Here is a 22,394-nt window from a genome sequence, read left to right as displayed (position 1 = left end):
CTCTTAATTTGTAAATATCTTGACCAAACATGTATGCACATATTTTATACATATATATAGTAATAATTCTGTCTCACACAAAGCTTGGAATAAATAGTAATTTTATTATTTGATTTCCTACAACTTTGTGCATCTTTCTCAAAACTTCTGAAGCAAAATAAAAAGAACAAAACCACCTTTATATAAAAATACTGTACATGCCCCCCATTTGATCATATATTCACAGAATATAGTCAATCTGTCAAAAACAATGTTGGTGAGAATCTGCTGGTTAGTGCTTTACAATGAACAATTGTTTTCTTTTGACTAATCAAACGTTTCATTTTGTGCTCAGGAACGCCCACCAATGGTAATACAATAATCAGGCCATATCCGAACCTGAGCTGTTTTTGTGCTACAATTCTTCAATGATGTTGAGTTGGTTTTGTGTGTTTAGCATGTGTCTGATAACATCTTCATATTTAATGGATTTATACTTCATATGTTACAGAGAGATCTTCAGACCCTTTGTCACCATGCTCAAAATACATCTTTGGCTGGTGTTAGTTCACGACATGGGGTTTCTGTGCATGACTGGCCTCCAACTAGAAGAACTGCATTGGTGTTTTATTGCACAAAGACAACAGTTCATATGCATGAAAGAAAGTCTCAGTCCTGCTCCTCATCAGTGGCAGACTGCTGCTCAGCAGCCTCGTCCTCTGAGCTGGCCTGACAAGCTGACGTATGGAAGAGACGCATCAAGTCCCGAAATCTCCTTGAAACCTGCAGACACGTTGATGTTGAAAAAGACAGAAAGGAATGCTAAAATTGCTTTTCAAGGATCAAAAGTCAGAGCAGTGGAAATAGATCTGTAACTTTATAATCCTGGTACCTCACTGGCTGTTTTGTTTCCAAGCTGCTCTGCCACAGACTGAAAGGTGCTCTGATTGGCTCCTTGCTGCTGACATGCAGTAAGGATCACTCGATCAGCCTCTCTATGAACCACATGATAAGAGGGCCATGTAAAACACAAGCACCATTAAACAATGCTCAAAAACATCATGATTTATCGCTGTGCTCACCTGGTCCAGAGAATGACCCTCTCTCCACTGGGAGTGAGGGAGATGTTTTTGGCACACACAGGTGTGTCTAAGGCCGGGCTCAGTGTGCTCTGCTGAGTGGCATCTCTCTCTCCTAATTCATCTTCTTCATCTCTACTGTGCTTCTGTGGAGACGTGTGATGCTTAAGCTTATCCTCTTCGTTTTTCTCATTGCCTTCTTCGTTCAGTATTTTTTGCTCCTCTGGGATGGGGGAAGGGGGTCTCTCTCCTCCCTCCCACACAGGCCCATCGCCTTCTGCAGGAGCAGGTACAGAATGTTTTTGAGCTGTTTGTAGTTTCAGTTGAACTGTCAGTACAAATTAGATTCAGTAATTTAAATGACATTTTAGAGTTGTAACAATACCAATAAATATATGAATGAGCACTCCTGCATTTAAAAAAAATATATTAATGTAAATATTAGCAAATATAAAAAGTACCGTAAACATGTACAGTGCCATTCAAAAGTTTAATCAGTACGATATTTTTAAAAAGAAGTCTTGCGTTTATTTGATCAAAAATACAACAAACTTTTTATTATTATTATTGTTTTAATATATTTTAAAATGTCATTTATTCCTGTGTTGGCCAAGCGGAATTTTCAGCATCATTACTCCTTCAGAAATCATTCTAAAACGATTTGGTGCTCAAGAATAATTTCTTATCAATTTTGAAAACAGCTGTGCTGCTTATTATTGTGGAAACCATGATTATTTGATGATTGGAAAGATTTATTAAAAAAAATTAATTATTTTGTAGCATTATAATTGTCTTTACTGTAACTTGTGATCAATTTAATGCATCCTTGCTTTATAAAATCATTATTTTTTTTCAACAGTAGTGTAAATTATAAGAAATAATTCAAGTAAATGTAGTAATAAAAAGTATCTTTAGAGGCTCTGTAGAAATACAAGATACATGATGCTAATTTTAATAATTAAAAACTTGCTTAAATTAATTACCGGTAAAAAACAAGCATTTGAAAAGACTTTACCATGATGTGGACTGTTTTCTCCACTGCCAGTCTCATCTTTAACCTCTTTCTCTGCCTCTCCATCCTCCCCTTGTCCTTTTTCCTCTTCCTTTTCTTCCCCTCCCCTTTCAGATTGCGCATCAGCAGACGGAAACACAGAATCACGACTTTTCAGCACCTTTGAGCCATTAGCGGCCTGTTGATTAAAAAAAAAACGAAGTTGTATAACTCAATGCGAGAAAATAAAATATGAGGCAACATAGTCTCCTTAATAATAAGGGTGGCAATTACACATATTTTAAGATATGTTATAGCAAACACACAAATAAAGCGAGCACCTTGTTGCTATGACAACGCAAGCATCCCTTTCTCTTATGCCTGCGATGCTTGGCATAATGGCTGGAGTCATGACAGGGACAGGAGCAATCTTTCTCAGGCCAATCACAGTCCTGAACAAAAGCACGAGGTTAACAACTAAACAAGAATGGGAAAAACAACTGTGAATTCACAGGGATGTACAACATGAAGACACCTTGTAGTTGCCATGCGTGTGCATTTCTTTCCTCCTCTTGCTCCTGATCTGTCGAACCTTGTGCGACTCTTCATCCTCCTCTAGATCAGGGAGTGTGACCTCCTCAAACCCTCCCCATACACCTCCTCTAGAGTCCACACTCATCCCTGCCTCTCCATCTGTCCCAGTGCACATGTCCTCTGGCCATACTGCTTCTTCAAACTGGCCAGGACGTGCTGGAGGTGGACGCATCTCATCAAAAAACATCCAGAATTCTCCCTGTAGGTGTGTGTGGCCCTTAAGAAGGGTGACCATCTGTGCTTTGAGCTGAGTTACAAAAGCAGAAATAAAGGGATTTTAGAGGACAAGTCTGGACAATAAACAGTCAGTGGTTCCCAAACCAGGCCCTCCTACTGTAAAGATAAATATTTTCAAGCCCACCCACATAAAGACACTCTTAGACATGACCTTACTTGAAAAATCCTATTGGATTTATTTGAAACACAATTGTAATTAATACTGTACTATAACCAATTAACTTCATCTGGCTTCTCCTTGTGCTTGTCATGTTAAGTCTCTAAGTGGAGTCTTAACTTGTTCAGCTTCATACTGTCAGAATCGAATATTTTGAGGCACACAACACACTGATGCCTCTCTTCATTACCCACCATTGTACTGATGAATCCAAAGGCGAGATACGCCTCGCCATATTTTCTTGTCTTTAAAACAACGTGTTTACACGCACTGCAGCAGATTGCTTAGGCTGTCTACACTGGAGGCGTAAAAGCAGTATGTTAGAACGGGACATTAGTCTACTGTCGGAAATGTGTTGCACCGCATCCTTAGAGAGCATCCCTGATTATTATGGACTCTACATGCTTTTGTTGCATCACATTGCGCTTCTCGTCTGGTGCAGACACTGTGTTATGGCAGTTGTGATGTTTGAAGTAGATTCATCTGCTTTACGTTTACCTGGCACTGTCAGTCCTTTCATAAACTTGTCTATATTTAGTGCAGAACCATGCTCTGTTCAATTCTGTTATTTCACGACAACAAACAGTACAACTGATTACAGACAGCTGAAGCGGGTACTGATAGTCATCTTGAGGTAATAAATATAATTTATATTTGATGTTCATTCATTTACAAAAGAGGTCTCTTTTGTATTACAAACTGCTGACTGTACACTATCACTTAGCCTTTCCTTTTTTATAATTTCACACTGCACTCAGCTACAACTTCAGTGCTTGAGGAAGTGTCAAAAAAGACGTTGTTCGCTGGGAGCCAATGAAAACCATAAGCTGGCATTATTCAAATTTGTTACATTAAGTAGGTATGAAACAGGAAGAGACTGAAATTGCTGATGACTCGTTTCAGCAGTTCAGACTCGATTCTTTATTTTAGGAGACAATAACTTTGTCATGCGTTGATCTTAAAAAATGTGCAGCCATTTTACATTCACAAACAGCTATATTACACACTGCATAAAGGTAATATTCGACAAACCAGAATGGGACACTTTAATGTTAACAACTGCGGTTTGGGGTTGGTAGGATTTTTTCATGTTTCATTTTTTCAAGTATCTCAATTATTTTTTTTCTAGGAATCTTTGACGAAGTCAAAGTAAAAAAAACAAACATTTACTTGAAATATAAATGTAAATAACGTTACAAATGTTTTACTGTCACTTTTGATCAGTTTTTTAATGCATCCTTGCTGAACAAATAAATAAATAAATCTTACTGACTGCAGAAAACCTTTCAATTTATTCATCAATCCATCCATCCATACCTCTTCAACGCCAGCAGGACTGAGAGGACTTCCACTCTGCAGAGCTTTCACTATCTTCTGGTAATGAGAAGGATTCTCCCCAAAGCTGATCTCCAACTGACGCAGGAACCGACGACTCCTCTCAAAGGCCTGCTGCTCCTCAAACTGGGGATGGGAGAGAGAGGTTGGGTTCAGATCAAATAAATAGTTTTTTTTATTTTTTTCGTCTATAAAATGATTGTAAGTACCAGTCCACACTCCAGCGCTTGTTCGGGTAAAAGGAAAGCTGCAAAGTCCTTAAGGAGCTCAGGCCAATCTTTGAGGAGAAGTTTCAGCTGGGAGAACAGCTCTACAACACTGCGGCTCTCTCCTGACTGGTCAAACTCATAAAGCAGTCCTAAAAACTCCTCCACCTTACCAGGGATGTCTTGCAAGACCTCACGCACCTATAACAGCACAAGAAATATGACAGAGAGAGAAATTAGCGTTTCTCTAATCATTGGTGTAAAGGAGATACTAGTGTCAAAGATACAAGTGATCTGACCCTGTTGAGATAAGCCTGGGCAAAAGCCATGTCTTTGCTCTCTCTCAATGGATCGTTGTCCAAAATGTGGTCATCATACAGTAGCAGCAGCTTTGAGGCATCTTTACTGCCTCGTTCCTGACGTCGACTACGCTTCAGACTACGAGGGGGTGGGCGACCGCGGCCTGTAAAAGTAAATAAACTATATCCACTGAAACATTTCATATTGGAAAACCAACCGGGACAGTAGGCTCATTTTAACTTGACATCACTCAAAACAACAATCAGGTGTTAACAATTGTACTGACCTCTTCCTCGGCCTCCTCCTCTCCCGGTGATCTGTGGGGGGTCGTCGCCCAGTGGCGCATCTCCTTCAGGAAGCTTTTCGCCTTCTCCCTCCCCTGCTTCCAGCTCATCACCCTTTATCGCCCCATCATCCTCATCCTCGGAGTTCTCCTCCTGCGAATTCTGGGAAGCAGGAGAGTTTTGAGAGTTTGGGGAGGTGGGGGATGTTGGGGACGCGGGCGAATTGTCCTCCTCAGAGTCTCCCTCTCTGCACAGTCTTCTCTCTGATGCCAACCAGGTCAACTTTTCCATTGTCTCCTACCAAGGGAACACAGCAGAAACAATTTAATAAAACTAGTTTTGTTAAAATAAATACACATATCGGATAACAGTTGATATTAGATTTTTTATTTATTTGTATCAGCTGTATATAATATAATTGTGCATGCTCATTTAATATTATTTCAATTATCTTTGCCATCATCTAAAGCTCAATCTCTAAAACAAATTTAATAACACTGTTAAATGTAATCTTGCAAATCTCAAAATGAGAATACAATATTTTTTCATACTGTACATTATAAGGCTATGATAATGCAGATTCATTTGCAAAAAAAATTGTGTTGACATTTTCTAAAAACAAACAAACAAACCTGAAGTTCTGGAACCGACAGCACAGATTCCTCTGATGCCGAAGACATCACTTCCTCCTCATCTTCATCCTGCGTGAGGTCATCAAAATCCTCCTCTTCCTCATCCCGCTCTCCATCTCCATCTTTTTCTCCATCTCCATCCTTCTCTTCTCTTCCTTTATCGCCACTTCCACCCCCATCTCTTTTTCTGCCATCTTCTCCATCACCGTTCTTCTCTCCTTCTTTATCTTCATCACGCTCTCCATCTCCCCCACTCTCCCTCTCCTCGGCCTGTCCAACATCCTCATTCCCACTGCTCTGTTTCTCTCCCCCACTGGACTGTTGCTCCTTCCCATCTCCAGTGCTGTGTTTGTGTACTCCCTGTGTTTCCTGACCGCCAGAGCCCGACCGGACAGGAGGACACTCTCCAGTATCCGTCTCCACCCTCACGGAGTCTTCAGCATCACTGTCCGTGCTTGCATCCATGCTGGTCAAACTGGAGTCGGGGCTGCAAGAGGACTCTGAGAGTGCCAGGAGAGGACTACCAAACAGAGCACCAGCCATTTCCTCTTCCCATCTGTCTCCAGTCATTTCCTCACCCTCTTCCTTTCCTTCTCCATCTTCTGTGGATGGTGTTATGCTGTTTAAAGGCACCTCAGTCCTCTCCGTGTTCTTTAGTACTATGGAGCCAGCAGGAATGTCAGAACAGGCAGTCTGCTGGGATAAACTCCCTGGTGTACCTTCAGCATGAAGTGGAGCAGGTTGGTTCAGGATGAATGGGTCTTGGGGCAAAAGTAGAAACTGAGGAACTCCAGTAGGTGAAATGGTCTGAACCAGTACAAACTGAGAAGTGTCTGCTGCTGCTGCTGCTGACGTCAGAGAAGAAAAAACAGTCTTTTGACCATTTTGAACACTATAGTGTGAAGGAGTGATGTCCTTCATGGTTTGCAAAAAGTCACATTCTGACCTCGGTGTCGTCTTTTCAAAACAGGGACTTGAGGCGTTTTCCACTGCCTGTGTACCAGGGACTAACTGTATGACAAGATCATGAGAGGGAGATGTGACCAATCTCTGTGTGGTGGCATTCTGGTGAGGAGCATTTTCATGGCCTTTGATAACAACGTTATCTAATGGAAAATTCTGTGTAACATTTAAGGATATTGGCTGGTCCATTACAACAGCAGGGTTGCTTACGTTTCCTATTCTCCTAGAGGACAGGGGAAATTCCTGGGGGGCTGGTTTCAAAGGAGCAAGTTTTCTAGGCATGGTCTGTTTCTTGTGCTTATCGGATATTTGCTGCATACCACACGTTCTGACTGTCTCAGTAATATCTAGAGGCATGTCACTTGGGGGTATCTGCACTACAGTGGGGGGCAAGTTGGCAGAAGGGTGTGCCGGATTACAAGCACCCAATTCTGGAGTAACATACTGGAAATTAATAGGATAAGAAGCGCTCAGTGGGACGGTCCCATGTGCAGGAGACAAAAAGGGCTGAACCAATGGGAACACCCCATTTATAGGAGTGCTAGGTGTTTGGGCCAATAATATTACACCGTGTGCTGGAAGTGGTGTGGAGACATTGGATAATACATTTCCTGCACCTGTGGGACACGGAGGAGCTTTCGCCAATGGTGTGAGAGTAGGGCGGACGAAACCGAACATGCGCTGAGATTTGGGCTGTGGAGGGCGACTTATACTTGGATGTAGACGCAGAGAAACCCCTTTAGGGAGGAATTGTGGATAGCGTGTTCCTTTTGGGAAGGACAGGGTAAGAGATTTGGTGGTGGAGGTCACCTGTAAACTGCTCTGACAAACTCCCCTATGGATGTATGGCAAGCTTTTCTGTAAAGGCAAATTTGAAACCATTAGGATTGTACTTGAAATCAGATTGATTATTTTTTATTGTAGAATTTATCTTCAATAGGTTTTAGTGAAAAAGTCTAGGGTAGTTGTCCTCAACTAATGCTTGATTATATTAACAATTTTAATGCTATAAAAAAAATACAAACATTTTTTTTTTACAATTGTTGAGTTTGTTTTTATCCCAACAGAAGTACAGAAGGGGAAGAGAGGCTGCTTAGAGGTTGAGAACCACTGGTCTAGGGGGTTGTAATACCTTCAGCCAGATGGGCATGATGTCCTGCTCTCTCTCCACAGGAGGGCGCTCTTCTCCAGGTACCACAGGTCTGCACATCACCGGCAAAGGAGGAACCACACCATTCTGGCAGTAAAACTAAGACATACAACATTACGTTGTCATAAATAAATTGAAACCCAAATTAAACACGACAGAATATTACGATTTAAATTTTCAGTTTCAGAAAGTGTAGAAATTAATTGAGGAAACTGGGGAGCAAATGTCCACCACCACAAATAACAGTGTATATGAAGATGGGCAGATTAACCAATAGATGATCGACGAATCACCTTGATTATGTTGTGTGGGGCTTTGGCGGACGTCGTTTCCTTCACACGTGCACGCAGCTGCTCTTGAGGCTTGGGCCGGATCAGGTAGCGGCTCATCAGGTGGTATGGGAACTCTGTTTGAGCAAAGTGCTTTAACCCCAATACTATCAGTCTATAGAGAGGTGGGAGCAGGGGAAGAGAGAGAGGCAGAGGGTAAACTGGGTGAAGGTATGGCTCACTGCTTCTTCAAGTGTTTGCTAGGTGGTGTCAGTTGTGCAGACTGAATGAGGTGCTTGTTTTGATACATTAAACTGCAAAAAAACCTTATTGACATTTCTTCCTTCACGGACCAATTGCATTATGAATTTGACATTTGCAGTCAAAAGGTGAACTGTAACTTCTCAAAGAAGGTACTTACTTCCACCTTAGATACAGACGTTATCATGTATTAGTGTAGACAATCTGTGAAATTCAGAGAACGTATATTTCTTTCCCACATTAATGAGGTTTTCTTTTTAATTCTAATTTTTTTTTTTAAGTACTTATATGACTATATATAAGCAATGCAATTTCCTTAAATATGGATTTATAGCACTACAATACAGCAAAACTATAGATCTAAATCAACTATTTAAAAGTGGTTGCTTAGTAATTGCTTATTTTTTCCATGGCAAGGATGACATATGCATGTAAATGCCCCACTACATTCATAGACTGTTAAAACCATTTTTTATAAAGCATTAAAACATTCATTCCCATGACTGAAACTAGATGGAGTAGACAGTCAGAGCCATTTATACCCGTCTTCTCCTTTGATGTAATGTTTGCTGCGCGTGCGATGCAGGACTGGATCCAGACTGCACTGTGGTAGAAGCTCTGGGTACAGAAACACAGAGCGTGTGGCGAACAACCATGCAAGACCAGCTGGGAGCAATGGGTACGAACAAACTACAGAAACACAAAAAACATACAGCCATCAGATATACACACACACATCCATGCATGTGCTCTTCACTTGATTTATTGGATCATATGAATTCATTATGAAATGCCTGACCTGAGTGACGGCGAATGGGTTTGGGAGGAAGGTACAGAGGAGACGGACATTGTTTTAACTCCTCCAGCAGCTTGAGGGAGGACTGCAAGTTACACACCCTAAACATGCTTCTAAAACCCGAATTAACTGCTGACCTCCCCTCCTCAGCCCGCTCTGCAAATGACAGCAACTCCCCCTATCAACACAGAACAGGAAACAGTTTGTAGTATCATTGTAATGTCACTAATTATCTTCTTCTCTTTTTTTTTTTAAGTACTAAAATTTGCTGACTCCATTTTCTTAGATTTTGAGATATACAAAAATAAAATGTAACATTATGAACAACTTTTTGGCATAAAGCTTTTAACATTTTTCCTAGATCCGTGGCTTCTAAAATGCTGTGTTAAATTTCCTCTTTGTTATCACACTGTCTGTAAAACTAAATCACATCTTGGAAATAATATTTTTTAAACAAGATAAGGGTAAAATGGCATTTAGGGATAAAGGAGGGGGGAAATTACACTTAAATACACAAAGGGAAGCAAGCGGTAAAGGGAGAGAAGAAGAAAATGCATTTGCAACAATACTGGTTTTCTTGTCATTTTACTAGATTGATTAAAAAATTATATATTGAACAAGGTTTATCACACAGGAGAAGCAACAGGCTTTTCGACCATGCAGAGCACTTTTCCTTTACATTGGTCACTTTTCTGCATCTTTTCTGATGCGTTTAATCCCCAATTTTCTTACCAGGAAATGTTTGGTGGTTTGAGCTTCACTCTGTAGCGCCTCCACTGGGTTGCACAGCATATTGACCTGTGTCAGTAACTGGACATGCTGCAAGAAAAAACTTAAGTTAAATCTTAAATCAAATTTAAATCATATCAGCCTAAAACAAAAACTTTGAAAATATGTTTTGCCAGTGCATTACATGAATCACATTCAACAAACAAGGATCAACAGCTCTCTGGTAAAAGATTAGATCCTTGTGACCAGGTAAACCTTTATGGGTAAATTAAGTGTTCAGTGTGAATGGTGGTGTTTAAAACAGTCTCTTACTTGCTGTATTTGCTGCTGCAGCTGTATTCTCTGAGGAGACGTGACCACCAGAGGACAGCTGGGCTGCAAAAGAACCATGCCAGGCCCAGGAGCATGCTGGGTGGTCCGAACCTGGTTCTCCCGTCGCTGCTGCAAAGCATCCAGCTGCTCTCTAACGGTCCGCCGGCATTCTGTCAACATGTGAGCCAGTGGCTCCTCAAACCTGATGACAGACAAACTGTAACATACTGAATCTGAAGACAGTGAGGGATGTTTTAAAATGTGTACTAGAAGCACTAATTATTGCAAAGCAAATATGCCATCTTGATGAGACATAATTTGAATTGTTCTGAAATAGTATTCTCACCTAATGATGCATGACTTATCAGAAGTTTATTTATTATTAAAGATTTATTTTAATTTACCATATCAGGCAATATCGGATATTGAATTGCATATACTCATTTCCTCAATGTATCCATTTTAAAAACATTTGTAATCATTGAATACTAACTAATCAAATTTCAAAATGAATAGCCATTTTCATTTTCATCATGTTGTGATGCCTACATTCACTTTTAGCATGTAATACAATTTAGACAAAACAGAATAGAATTTTAATATAAGCTATTTATTGCTATACGATTACAATTATCAGCTTAGTCATCCAGAGTTTAATAATAAAAAATAAATAGCAAACCATTTTAATTCCATATTGTAATGATTTTCCAAGAGAAACTGAAAAAGTGTGTGGGAGTTGATTTTATCTACTAGGAATTTACGTAATCTAGAAAAATGGGCATTCCACACCAAATGGAGATAGACCTAAATGATTTTTAGGAAATTTTGACAGTTGCCTACATATTAATGGTATATTAATAACAGCATTATCAATAGGCAATAGAATTATGACTCATTTTGTATATTTTTGTTAAAAGGCAAAAATGCTGATGTTTATGTTCCTCTGATCATAATGTTTAGTAAAATCATTGTTGTTAAGTTACGATCACTAATTAAACAGACCAAGTCTCTTATACTCTCTGTAGCCTAGTAAATGAGCATTACAGGAAAAAGTCCTTGGCATTTACACATTCGCAGTGTGGAAAGACAGCACAGACGTCAATGTACCTCGTTAACATTTAAAAAAAAAAACATCAGCCACATCTCTGTCTGTACTCAGAACACAGTGACGCACCGAAGTCACATTCACACAGTGCAAGCTGTAATGACCCCTTCACTAGGCAAATAATAAGCTGTAACACTGTGTGACATGTCTATCTCTTGACAGTTTTGTGCTGATTGACACTGTACTATTTCCGTAACAAAGTTAATTACACATATCCTTAAAGAACAAAGAGGTGACAAGCCTGATGTGACAGGTTTTAAATAAGGGCCTCAGACAGGGACTGTTGATGACTGTTGTACATCAGAAAAAGGGCCATATGTTTTAAGGGAAGCCTTTTGAGTAGGTGTCAAAGGTTTATTTGTGTGTACGCGAACGTGCATGTAGCGGTTATCTGTTCCAGTAAATGAGCTCTATTTAAAGCCTCTGTGCCTGGATTCTGCACGTAGCACAGGCATACAGTGAAATCTTTTCAGCACGTTCGCAGTGACGTATAGACCTGCACCTGTGCAGCACTCAGCAGTGGGGGATGCCATTTGTGTGCATGTGTTCAGTCTATACTGAATGTGTACATGTAGCTCCGCAGTGTCCATACTTTGTCCCGGGTCAACAGCGAAACAATCGGACACATTAGAGTATTTCTCTACCTCCCTACCCAAACAGATACAGCACTCCTCTGCTGCTCTGTCCCATAGGGAGGACTGTCCCGTGAGGGTGTTTTAACATGTCTCCTTGCTTTGTACTGTTAGAAATACAGTTTTATTTTATGTTAGCAAGCGAATACATTTAGTTTTCTTTAATCGCAAAAAGGACATAAACACACACATATATATATATATATATATATTAAGTTATACTTTATAACTAAGTTATAAATATAAAATAGTTGATTTGGGCTTACATAACCGGGGAAGCAGAAAAAATATCCTTATTGTTGAGCCTTGGACTAGGTGATGTGTGTGTGTGTGTGTGTGTGTTACCTAATGGCTTGAGGAACATTAAATTGTGGAGTGTCATTGGCCTCCTCATCACGTTCCTCATCTTCTTCATGACCTTCTTCGTCTTGTTCATTGGCTGCCAACTCATCATGGAACTGGAGAAGAGTAGAGAAAATGAGTGAGGAATGAGTGGCTTTAGTTTATTCCTGTTAGTGTTAAGTCCTTTTACCGTCTCAAACAGCTCTTCCATGAGCTCATTGACTTCCTTCTCTGCAAGAGACAGAGAGAAAAAAATGACTAAAAACAAACACTTTAAACTGAGGGGTTTATTAAATCTAAAACTCATATAAAAACTCACTTGTGATTCGAACAGCACGATCATTCCGATAATCCTCCAAATCTGGCTCATGTAGATCATCTAAAAAGTTATATTCAGGGTCGTCATCTTCATCAGCCTCTTCTAAAATAAAGAGAGAGAATCATCAGAAGAACTGTATTTTTCACGTGTGAGAACACACACATAGAGCATTGATGCTGAAAAGGACTTGGGGAAAAGGTCAGGGGAAGAAAAACATGAGTGGAAAAAAACAGAGGTAGGTACTTAATCGCTGACGCGCACACACATTAAACTAGTCTCACAGAGAAAGCCATTTAGACATTTAAGAAAAGTGCTTTGACAGCATCTGTCTGAGTGCAACGGGCATGACAGTGATTTGTTTAAAAGACATGATTACATTTACGGGTTCACTGGTTCAGCCAAGGCCAGAAAATAAATGATAGAAGTCAAAAACAGCCCCAAATAATATCAACAGGTAAAATTCAGCTAATTCAATGTTATGTATTTTGAAATGTAATTTAACCCTGTGATTAAGTCAAATCTGAATTTCCATCAGCCATTACTCCAGTCTTCAGTGTCACATGATTGTTCTAAAATTCATTAAATTATCCTGATTTGGTGCTCAAGAAACATTTTTTATTATGATAAATGTTGAAAACAGTGCCGGATACTTTGATCCATTTAATGCATCCTTGGTGAAGTGTGCATTACACTAGGGCTGTGCCGGTACACTAGACAACCGCACCACCGCAGTGGCTGAGTAGCATCGGCGGTGGTACGCCAAAACAATTTTGTTTGAGAATGCTGTTTTACATGAATATTATGACATGAGTGAACCACAAAGCTTTGTTTACAAAAAAATAATAGGTTAGTTAGCAAATACATGTTACAAAGCAGCCATGGAAATATTTGAATTCATGACGAATGAGAGTTGAGCATGAGCCCATAAATTTAAGCTTTGTATTCTGTTTTGCGATCTGGTCACCCCTAGCCTGGATGCCAGCCGAACTTAGCCCCGCCCACAACATTTGAGGTCGGGAAGTTCGGTCTGTACTTGATCCGTAGTGGAGCAACTATGCTCGAACCAGAGCTGTTTGGACTAATCAAATTGTCAGGGCGGGCTTTATACGATAATGGAAAGATGATCAACAGTAACGTAATCATCCAAGTCACCAAAGAGCGTTTGGGTTGAATTTGTTTTCAACAAAGATGGCTGCCACTGGAGAATTGAGATGTGCAGATTCCGCCATCGCGTCTGCTTTAGAAGATATCGACAGTGCATTCATTTAAAAAGAGGAACAGAGAACTGCGATCAAGGCAAGTTGCTCAACATACTTCACTTACTCCGCTGCTCTGATTTGTTGTAGGTCTATCCAATTGAGTGGAGAGGCATTTTCTTTCCTGGTTCGGTTAAAACATGCCCCATAATCACAGCCCAATGGAGCAGTATCAGACTCATATGCTGGAATCTAGAATCTGAGTATGATGACGTCAGGCTAGGTCACCCCCGGTTATCAGCGAATTTGACAATATTCCATTAGTTATTCCACTGGACATGGAATCTCTTGTTTCTTTTCCCAAATCTTCACTCACGTCTCACCCATTTTTGCAGGGAATTATAAACGTTTCTTCCTTTGGTTCGCTTTTAATAAGGCCTATCATATTCGCATTCTTTACTGTGGTAAAGTAGAAAAACGCTGTAGGACAGATAGCCTACGTTTTTAGTTGCACATCAAATTCTTTTAAACACAGTTTGTGCTTATTATTAGACTTGGTAAGGCGCGTCAAGTTTATTTGTAAAGCGCGTTTCACACACGGGGGTGATTTTAGTTTCGCTTTCTCTGGCAGTGCAAAATCAAACACAGCCTAAATGTCTTGTCCTTGTGGAATATAAAATTCACTCTTCAGACCTTTTACAAGTAGAAAACATGAAGATATTAGAAAAGAGATGTTGTCTTTCCTGCTAGTGTCCCATATCCCTCTCAGAGCGGTAAGCTATATCACGCATCTTTGTGTGGAAATATTAAACAAATGTTTTGTAAATATTTAACTTTATTATATTAAAGTTACCATTATTTACTGATATTCATTTCAATGCTTGAGTGTGTTTTTTCATTGACGTAAGTGCTCAAATATTAAACACGCATGTCTTTTACGAAATGGATGTTCGAGCCTCGTTTATTTTTATTTTTATTTGAAAATGTATTTAATTGAGCTGTATATATATATATATATATATATATATATATATATTATACACACATTTACAACACCTCCCAACCACCATTGGTCCATTTAAAAAAGCCCTACATTACACACTGACCTTCATTGTCCAGGTGAGAGGTCATGAGTCCCTGCAGCCATTGGGTCCATTCACGGTCCTCTGGTGTGGAGACATTATCGTACATATCTGGTGTGATGTCTGGTGCATGGAGCTCTGCTTCCAGCTGATCCAGAGGGACGTCCCTCAGCGGACGTTTTGACCGAGTACGGCAGGCTACTAGACTGCCATTCGGCTCCCCTCCACTGCCATTGCTCAAAGCCTTCAGCAGACAGACAGACAGATAGAGACAGACAGACACTGAATTTAGAGAGAACCATATATAGTAGGCAGATACATTTTTTGTGTGTATGTAATGCAGTACCTGGTAAGGCTCCATGCAGAGAGGACTGAGTTCAAGTTCTTTATCCACAGCGTGGAGTTTCTCAATGAAGGGGTCAGGGGCTTTGAGGGATCGTGAGGGGCCACAGGACTGAGGAGGTGGGGCAGGGGGACCCATTGGCACTGCCTCAACTCTCAAGTGCCTGGGCTTCTGTGATAAAGATGGAGGAGGACAAAGAGAGACGAAGAGACTTAAAACCCTGAAAAAAATGTGCAGAAAGAATGAAATATGTGTATGTGATCATAACACTGTGTAAAGTACCAGTCTGGGGCTGTTGCTGGCATCATCACAATGGGAGGGCGTATGAGAGGAAGAACGTCTGCTGCCACGTGGTGAGGAGGCCGTGCTCTCCACATCACTCTCCAAAAATGTCTGAGAGAAAATTTAAAAAGCAAAAGCATTTAAATGCGCAGTTGAATCCGATTGACAGTGATAACCATATATATAGCAAATCAATATATGGAACAAAACGATCTGATAATATATGTCAATTGATCTGTGCATTAAGTCTTGGAGGGTAAATGCAAAATAATAGACCTGCCCTTTTTTCTTTTACAAGTTACTTTGTTGTTCATTTTATTATTAACTAAACAAAACAGTCACTCAATAGATATGTTTCCATTCAAAGTTGTAAACTTAACTTAAGAGCAAAATTGGAATAGTAACTTTCTAGAACTGAACTTTCATTCTCTCCTATACACACACACACACACATTATATAGGAGAGATGGACAGAAAGAGCTTTATGAAGGAGCTTTATGAGCAAATTATTCAACTTGATACTTATTGATATTTGTTTCAGTAGCAATTTCCAAATTTCTATTCATTCTTCCATTATTTTGACTTCTATAAAAATTATTCACTCTTTTTTTCCTTTGATTTCTGCTCCAAGAAACAGGTACCGTCCAATAATTTGCATTTGGAGTGGCATTCTGCACTTTTCTTCTAGTGAAGATTCTTCTAAAAAGGCACACTTCCTATTCTTCTATGTGATTGCTGACATCTCACTACATTATTGGTCCAGATAGCCTTGTTCTTCTGTAAGGTAGCATCACTTATCTTGTGTGACATTATATATGGCTACTGAAAAACATATAAAAAATGATCAAGTTGAGTTGTTCACTCATAAAGGTCCCTCTCTCTCTCTGTCCCTCTCTCCTATATATATGTATATCAAGATTTGGATTGTAGTAGGAAAACAGTTCTAGAAAATTCCAGAAAGTTCTTAACAGTCCAAGAAAGTTCAGTTCTAGAAAGGTTTAGGAAGTGCAGTAACATTTGTTATATGGTTGTTTAAATATTTTGAACAGTTCAAAAGAACCAAATTTATTTGAAATAGAATTTTGTTTAGTCAAAACCCCAACATTTAGTACCATAGTATTTGAATAATATATATATATTTTTAAAGTAAAGTATGATGTGAGTGTGGAATATGCACCTCCTCAGCCGTTTCATCTTCCTCATCTTCATCAGGACAATACTCTTCATCAGAGGAGTCCTCCTCCTCTTGCAGGGGAATGTCCACAAACTGGGGTGGCTAAGAAAAGAGTCCAAATAGCAAGGAACATCAACCAAAAAACAAACCAAAAAACAATTGCGAACTCTCACAGGTGATACATCACAACCATATGATACCTTAATCTCACATGGCCTTTTTATTGGAGAGATGTTCCAGTTGCACATCCCCTAAAATATATTTAAAATAAATCAGCAATTATTTTAACACTCACATCAAAGAGTTAAAATTCTCAAACTGAAATTTTTTTCCTGATAAGAAAAACAACACTCACCACCCCTTTCTCAACAACTTCTTTGAGCTTAGAACGGGTCATTTTAGGCTCCTAGATTAAACAGAAAATAAATATAATCAACTGAAATGATCATGTTCAAATAGACTTTCACTGTAAAGGGGGAACTTACAAACATGGGCATATCTTGTGTGTCTCTTATAGCAGCTTTCATCATGGCCACAACATGCTCATTGGTTACCACCTCCTGAGGTCAAACACACACACAAAAATTGTTGTTAAAAAGTTTGTAATTGATTTTCAAATTACTACCGATTTGATAGCGTTTCCTTACAATGGTTCTATTTTCTTGAAGATTCAGAGAATACGCTCAGATTATGTGATTTAGTAATAGGGCTGGGACAAAAAAAATCGATTCACATAGCTGTCGCGATTTAAAAAAAAAGTTTAACGATTTTAAAATCGATTTTTTTAAAGTTACAGAATCGATGTTAATTCAAATTAAATTGCTTAATTTTTGTCCTTGCTTATAGATGAGGTTGACAGAAGTTAGCCACTTTTGTTCCAACAAAGGATGAAATGTGTCATTATTTATGAGTGTAGACTAGAGTGACGTAATGTCCCAAGTGGACACGTGGAAGAGACGTGAGACTGAGACTGAGACTGAGACCTTGCGCGCGAGAGATAAGACAATAGAGCTGCACGATTCATCTTTAAAAGACTGATCTCGGTTCGAACGCCTACGCGATCTTCTTCCATTTCGTCTGTCTATTAAACTTTTGACAAAATCATATCCCAACATTCAAATCTGTGTTGGCGCTGCCGCTGACCCAGAGAGAGTAGTCATGAAACAGCATCTTTTCAACCTCATAGCATCCTTATTTATGTGATACAATAGTTCACATTATCATAGAAGTACTTGGATAAAAGTTTAAAGTTAAAATATAAACACTGATGTCCACGATAGCGATCAAAATGGAGTAAATCAGCTTTTGATAGAAACTTGGCGCTTAAAATAACGCCTTTATCGATTACATTGTTTCGCCACTAGGTGGCGACAAGTTACTGTTAAAATGTTTTGTTATTGAATGATTTTTTCAAGACAATGTAGTACTGTATGATGCTTTTGAAATAAAAGTCAGAAAAATGTGATGAATTGTTTTTGTAAATAGGACTCATCTTATACATCATGTACAGTCTGTATAAGTGTATGATTTAGCTTTTCCCTATGGTCTAGTGTTAAAAAAAATCTCAACGTTTTGCAATATCAAATAACAATACTTGTAGAATCGCAATACATATCATATCTGCACCCAAGTATTGTGATCGGGAGATAGGTGTATCGTCCCAGCCCTATTTAGTAATGTGACAGCATTTGTTAAAAATGTCAAGAACACATAAGCACAGAATCTTAAAGAAACTTGTATCGTGTTTAAGTCAGACTCACATGAATGATGTTACGAACGTTGACAGAGGAGAGCTTGAGTTTTTTAGATTTGAGCGTTAAATCTCTGTCCAGCTTCCTCAACTCTTCCTCACTCTCATCCTCTTCCTCAAACTCTTCTGAAGACGTATCCATCTCTCCATTCTCCTCAGGGAACTCTCCTTCCACCCGAGTCATTCCACTCTTCTTTACATTCAATCTATTTCCTTTCTTCAGCCACTCATCTCCTTCACACCTGTCCTCATCTAAATATTGGCAAGCAATGAGACTTCATTCAGATTTTGGAAAACTCCTAAATACAACAGTGATGTTTGACTTGACAAGTAACAATACAAAGTCAAGTCGTGTGGTTAATAACAAGGCCAAATGTGCTGACTCACCCACAGTGATGACCAGACCCAGCTCTGCATCCACCTCCGACTGCAGGGGGGATGAAACTGGAGTGGAGTCATGGACACTGTCAGCATCATCCTCACCATGGTCTGCCCACACACAGAAAAAAAAACATCAAGTTCTGCTATTAACTTCCCTCAATGAATACTGCTAATTTCTGCATTACCTGGGCTGGAGTTCTGCTCCTGGCATTTGGATTGAACTGGAGTCTGTATTGACTTTGTCTTAGTGGGGGTGGAGACCTTCCTTCTCCATGAACTAGGAGACTGTTTGAGAGAGAAAGGAGATCTGCTGATAGATTCCCTCTTAGGTGCTTTGGCAGGATTCGGTTGTAGTTCTGGAGATGACGACTTGCGTTTCCACCCCATGTTCAATCAATCTCTGAGCCTGAAATCACAGGTTAAAGTGTGTATGTTTAATAGATATATTAAAAAGGTTTAGATGTCTGAGTGAAAATGTAATTATCATTAAAATGATTACTGTAACTGCCCTACAATAAGCTTTATAGCCATTTCTGTCAAGATCATATTTTTAAAACACAGCTGAGCTGTGACGTCATAAGAGGGAGACGTGCCAAAAAAGTTCTATTCAAGTATGGAGAGTTTTGAGTCTGAGGAGGTCCAGAATCCCCCTCAAACCTATACGATGGCCCACAGCCATACAATTTTGAGCCTCCCAGGTGGGAGACAGATCAGGAGCCAAACAGAAATGTAAATAATTCCTATCGAAGAAAAATGAATATCTGGTGTGAAGAAGAGAACCAGTGGAGAGTTGGTCAGGTGTCTGGTAAGTATAGGCATAACTTAGAGGTGGAACGGTACATGTATTCATATCGAACCGAAACGGTACGGGCGTCCCGGTTCAGTGCATGAATATACACGGAGAATACACGGTATAAAAATAAATAATAATTTAACCTGACATACACACTTTAAGAAAAATATCCAAACTGATGTCTTCCACCTAATACTTAACAGTCTTTACAAGGACTGGACCAGTCCAGACAAGGAAAACTATAACAGGACAACATTATTTCTGGTTGTGTATCAAAATCCAGTTAGTCGCCTACCTAGACAGCTCACTAGTATGAAACATAGACCAATACATTGTAAAGACAGTCTTTTGTTTACGTTCGGTAAAGGTTTTCTGGTACAACAGTACAATGTACACAGTAAAATATGTGTATGTTTTATTTATAATTCATTGTTAATCAATTATAGAGATCACAAACAGTAAATCTGTAGGATTGTATCTTCTGCTGCTAGCTTTTTTGCTAACTGGAGTTAGCATTGCGCTCCTAAGCAAAACACGGCACTCGTAAATAGTTTATATTTGTGCCACGCAAAGGTGACATTTTTTTCTGTTCACATTTTATAATGTAAAAATCGATCTTACCCACGAACAAGTGTTTGCAGCCATCGGTAGATTTATACACACTAGCCCGCCGCTTCACAACAAACGGCGGGTGTTGCGGTCATTTCCTTCCCTCACAAACAGAGGCGATAACAAACCGTTCCCACACCTCATCAGCGCTGACTGCCACTGCACAAAACCACGAGTCTTTCAACAATATTTTTAATAAAACTAAACTAAAAAAAAAAAATTTGCGTTTTCCAACAAAAACATACTAAAATTGTGACACTTTGAAAAAAAGAAAAAAAAATAGAGCACTCCTGCAGCCAGACTAGACTAGTCTATTATATATATATATATATATATATATATATATATATATATATATATATATATTAACCAACGTATTATTATTATTATTCAAACAATAGTATACCAATAAAGCCAGGGTGGTAAAATAGCCATAGGCCTACAAAGAAAAGAAAAGTAAAGTAAAGAAATAAATAAATACAAATTCAGCTTTTTTTTAACAGATCTTAAAAAGAGAACATGCAGTATGCTAAATGATCTTCCCTATTGAAAAAAATATATGATAATAATGGGAGGAGTCAATTATAGTTGGGACTGTATATTTACCTTCAGTTGCCACTTGAGTTTTTCGTTTTTGTTCTGCACTGCAGCAGAGCAAGACTTCATCTAGACTTCCAAGCTGTTACATTTTTTAGGAAAGTTGCCGAGAAAATACCACCAATAACTGGAAAGCTCAGATAGGGAAAAAATATTTGGCTCAACGGAAAATATTCTTTACAAACAATTACCAAAGTTATGCCATACGTGAATAATGGGCAGAAATCGACTAGCTCGTGATTTTGCTCCTCCTAAGCGAGAAAAATCGTGGCAATCATGTTCTCGGGAGATTCAACCGGCCGCAACGAGGCAGGTGCCTCTAGGGAATATGGTGGTGACACCTGCGAGTGTACCGGAGTTCACCATCCCCTCACTGTGCCCTGCTAGGCTGCAGGGATGCGGCAGGGAGAAGGCTGGAGTCGGGCACGGACGGCGGCACACTTTTCCCCGCTCCACGCACCCATCATCATTAGTCCGAGCATTCGCGCGCTGCTGCCCGTTCTCTGAAGAGCGCGATCTGCTCTTCATGGATGATCTCCAGACTTACGTTCTGTCAGACCCGACCACCAGCGCAGCAATGTCCTTACCTCACCTCAGCAAAATCACCACTCCGTATGGCTTTCTGACACTTGCTGAAAGTCCGTGCGTACGCAGAAGGGAATCTTTGTTTTTCGAGGAAAATGGATTTGAGGAATGTCTCAATGCAGAACATGCACATGGTCCTGTGAAATCAAAGAATCAATCACAGGTTAGAAACGTGAAAACTGCTGGTGATGCTGCTCCTCTGCAGCTGCTGCATGATTCATGTGACTGTCCAGAACTGAGACCTGCTCATCACCTCAGCTATGGATTTTTACGTAAAGGATGGATAAAATGTTTACCTAAGTTTCCCTGGTCTCGGTGAAGTAATTTCCTAAAGAACCTGGACAAAGGCTAAATAACAATCACATCTGTATCTCAGATGCAGAACCTCAAAGGTCACAGATTGGACAATCCAACATGCGTGTGACTTTAAAACTAGCATTTTCCAATAAAACATAGCCTATGTTATCTGTAAAATAAACATTGTGGTTAAAACAATTTGTTTTGTATGACATCAGATAAACTTTTTGTGCCATATAATGTGAACAGTTGTTAAAATAACCCTTTTTTTCTTAGTATGAAGAACATTTTAATAATCTTAAGAACCTTTTGCATTTGCTAAAGGCTCTTCATGGAACCATGGATGTCAATAAAGAACCTAATTATTTTTAACAGTGTTGGTCTAGTCTGGTCTAATTTATAGTATGCAAATAAATGATTCTTTTATTTTAAATACTGCCCAATATGTTGATGAATGACCAATACACTACAATCATATTTAAATACATAAATTAATATCCTATATTGATGTATAGCTGTATTCAATATAACCCTCAAATCATTATGTACACTTATGTATTAAGGAATAAATATGGTTCCCTTTCTTGTATCATTTGATTTAAATGCAAACTAATGAGAAATTAATCATTAAAA

The 22,394-nt window shown here is 39.2% G+C and overlaps 1 protein-coding gene across 3 annotated transcripts; it reads right to left on the bottom strand.

The window, feature by feature from the left end:
• Window positions 1–84: 84 nt before the first annotated feature.
• On the bottom strand, window positions 85–20,447 carry gon4lb (gon-4 like b). 3 transcript variants are annotated; one of them, XM_079625062.1, is made up of 31 exons: window positions 20,295–20,447; window positions 19,066–19,286; window positions 18,887–18,988; window positions 18,510–18,751; window positions 17,235–17,309; window positions 17,105–17,155; window positions 16,950–17,000; window positions 16,753–16,851; window positions 15,576–15,686; window positions 15,297–15,464; window positions 14,975–15,194; window positions 12,673–12,774; window positions 12,544–12,584; window positions 12,357–12,469; window positions 10,275–10,476; window positions 9,966–10,052; window positions 9,237–9,411; window positions 8,980–9,127; window positions 8,201–8,351; window positions 7,890–8,006; window positions 5,795–7,615; window positions 5,165–5,459; window positions 4,878–5,041; window positions 4,582–4,779; window positions 4,355–4,498; window positions 2,585–2,890; window positions 2,391–2,501; window positions 2,074–2,248; window positions 1,062–1,335; window positions 872–974; window positions 85–762 (listed from the first exon to the last, which is right to left on the bottom strand). In XM_079625062.1, the coding sequence occupies exons 2-31, from the start codon at window positions 19,265–19,267 to the stop codon at window positions 649–651; spliced, it is 6,162 nt and encodes a 2,053-aa protein (XP_079481188.1). In that variant the 5' UTR covers window positions 19,268–19,286; window positions 20,295–20,447; the 3' UTR covers window positions 85–648. The 3 variants fall into 3 exon arrangements, with proteins under 3 accessions (XP_079481188.1, XP_079481187.1, XP_079481189.1); XM_079625061.1 differs by having other exon boundaries at window positions 1,062–1,386; window positions 20,295–20,400; XM_079625063.1 differs by lacking the exons at window positions 19,066–19,286; window positions 20,295–20,447 and having other exon boundaries at window positions 1,062–1,386; window positions 18,510–18,774; window positions 18,887–18,969.
• Window positions 20,448–22,394: the final 1,947 nt, after the last annotated feature.

Source organism: Phoxinus phoxinus (assembly GCF_949152265.1).
Source record: "Phoxinus phoxinus genome assembly, chromosome: 10".
Classification (NCBI taxonomy): domain Eukaryota; kingdom Metazoa; phylum Chordata; class Actinopteri; order Cypriniformes; family Leuciscidae; genus Phoxinus; species Phoxinus phoxinus.
Note: the sequence above shows the minus strand (reverse complement) of the source record. Positions and strands in the feature narration are given on the sequence as shown.

Bases quoted from the DNA above. Each gene is read 5' to 3' on its own strand.
- gon4lb (XM_079625061.1), bottom strand. From the start codon at position 19,267: ATGGGGTGGAAACGCAAGTCGTCATCTCCAGAACTACAACCGAATCCT. The intron at 9,412-9,965 runs GTAAGAAAATTG...CTGTGTTGATAG, and splicing joins AAACCACCAAACATTTCCTG to GGGGAGTTGCTGTCATTTGC. The intron at 2,249-2,390 runs GTGCTCGCTTTA...TTTAATCAACAG, and splicing joins TGCGTTGTCATAGCAACAAG to GCCGCTAATGGCTCAAAGGT.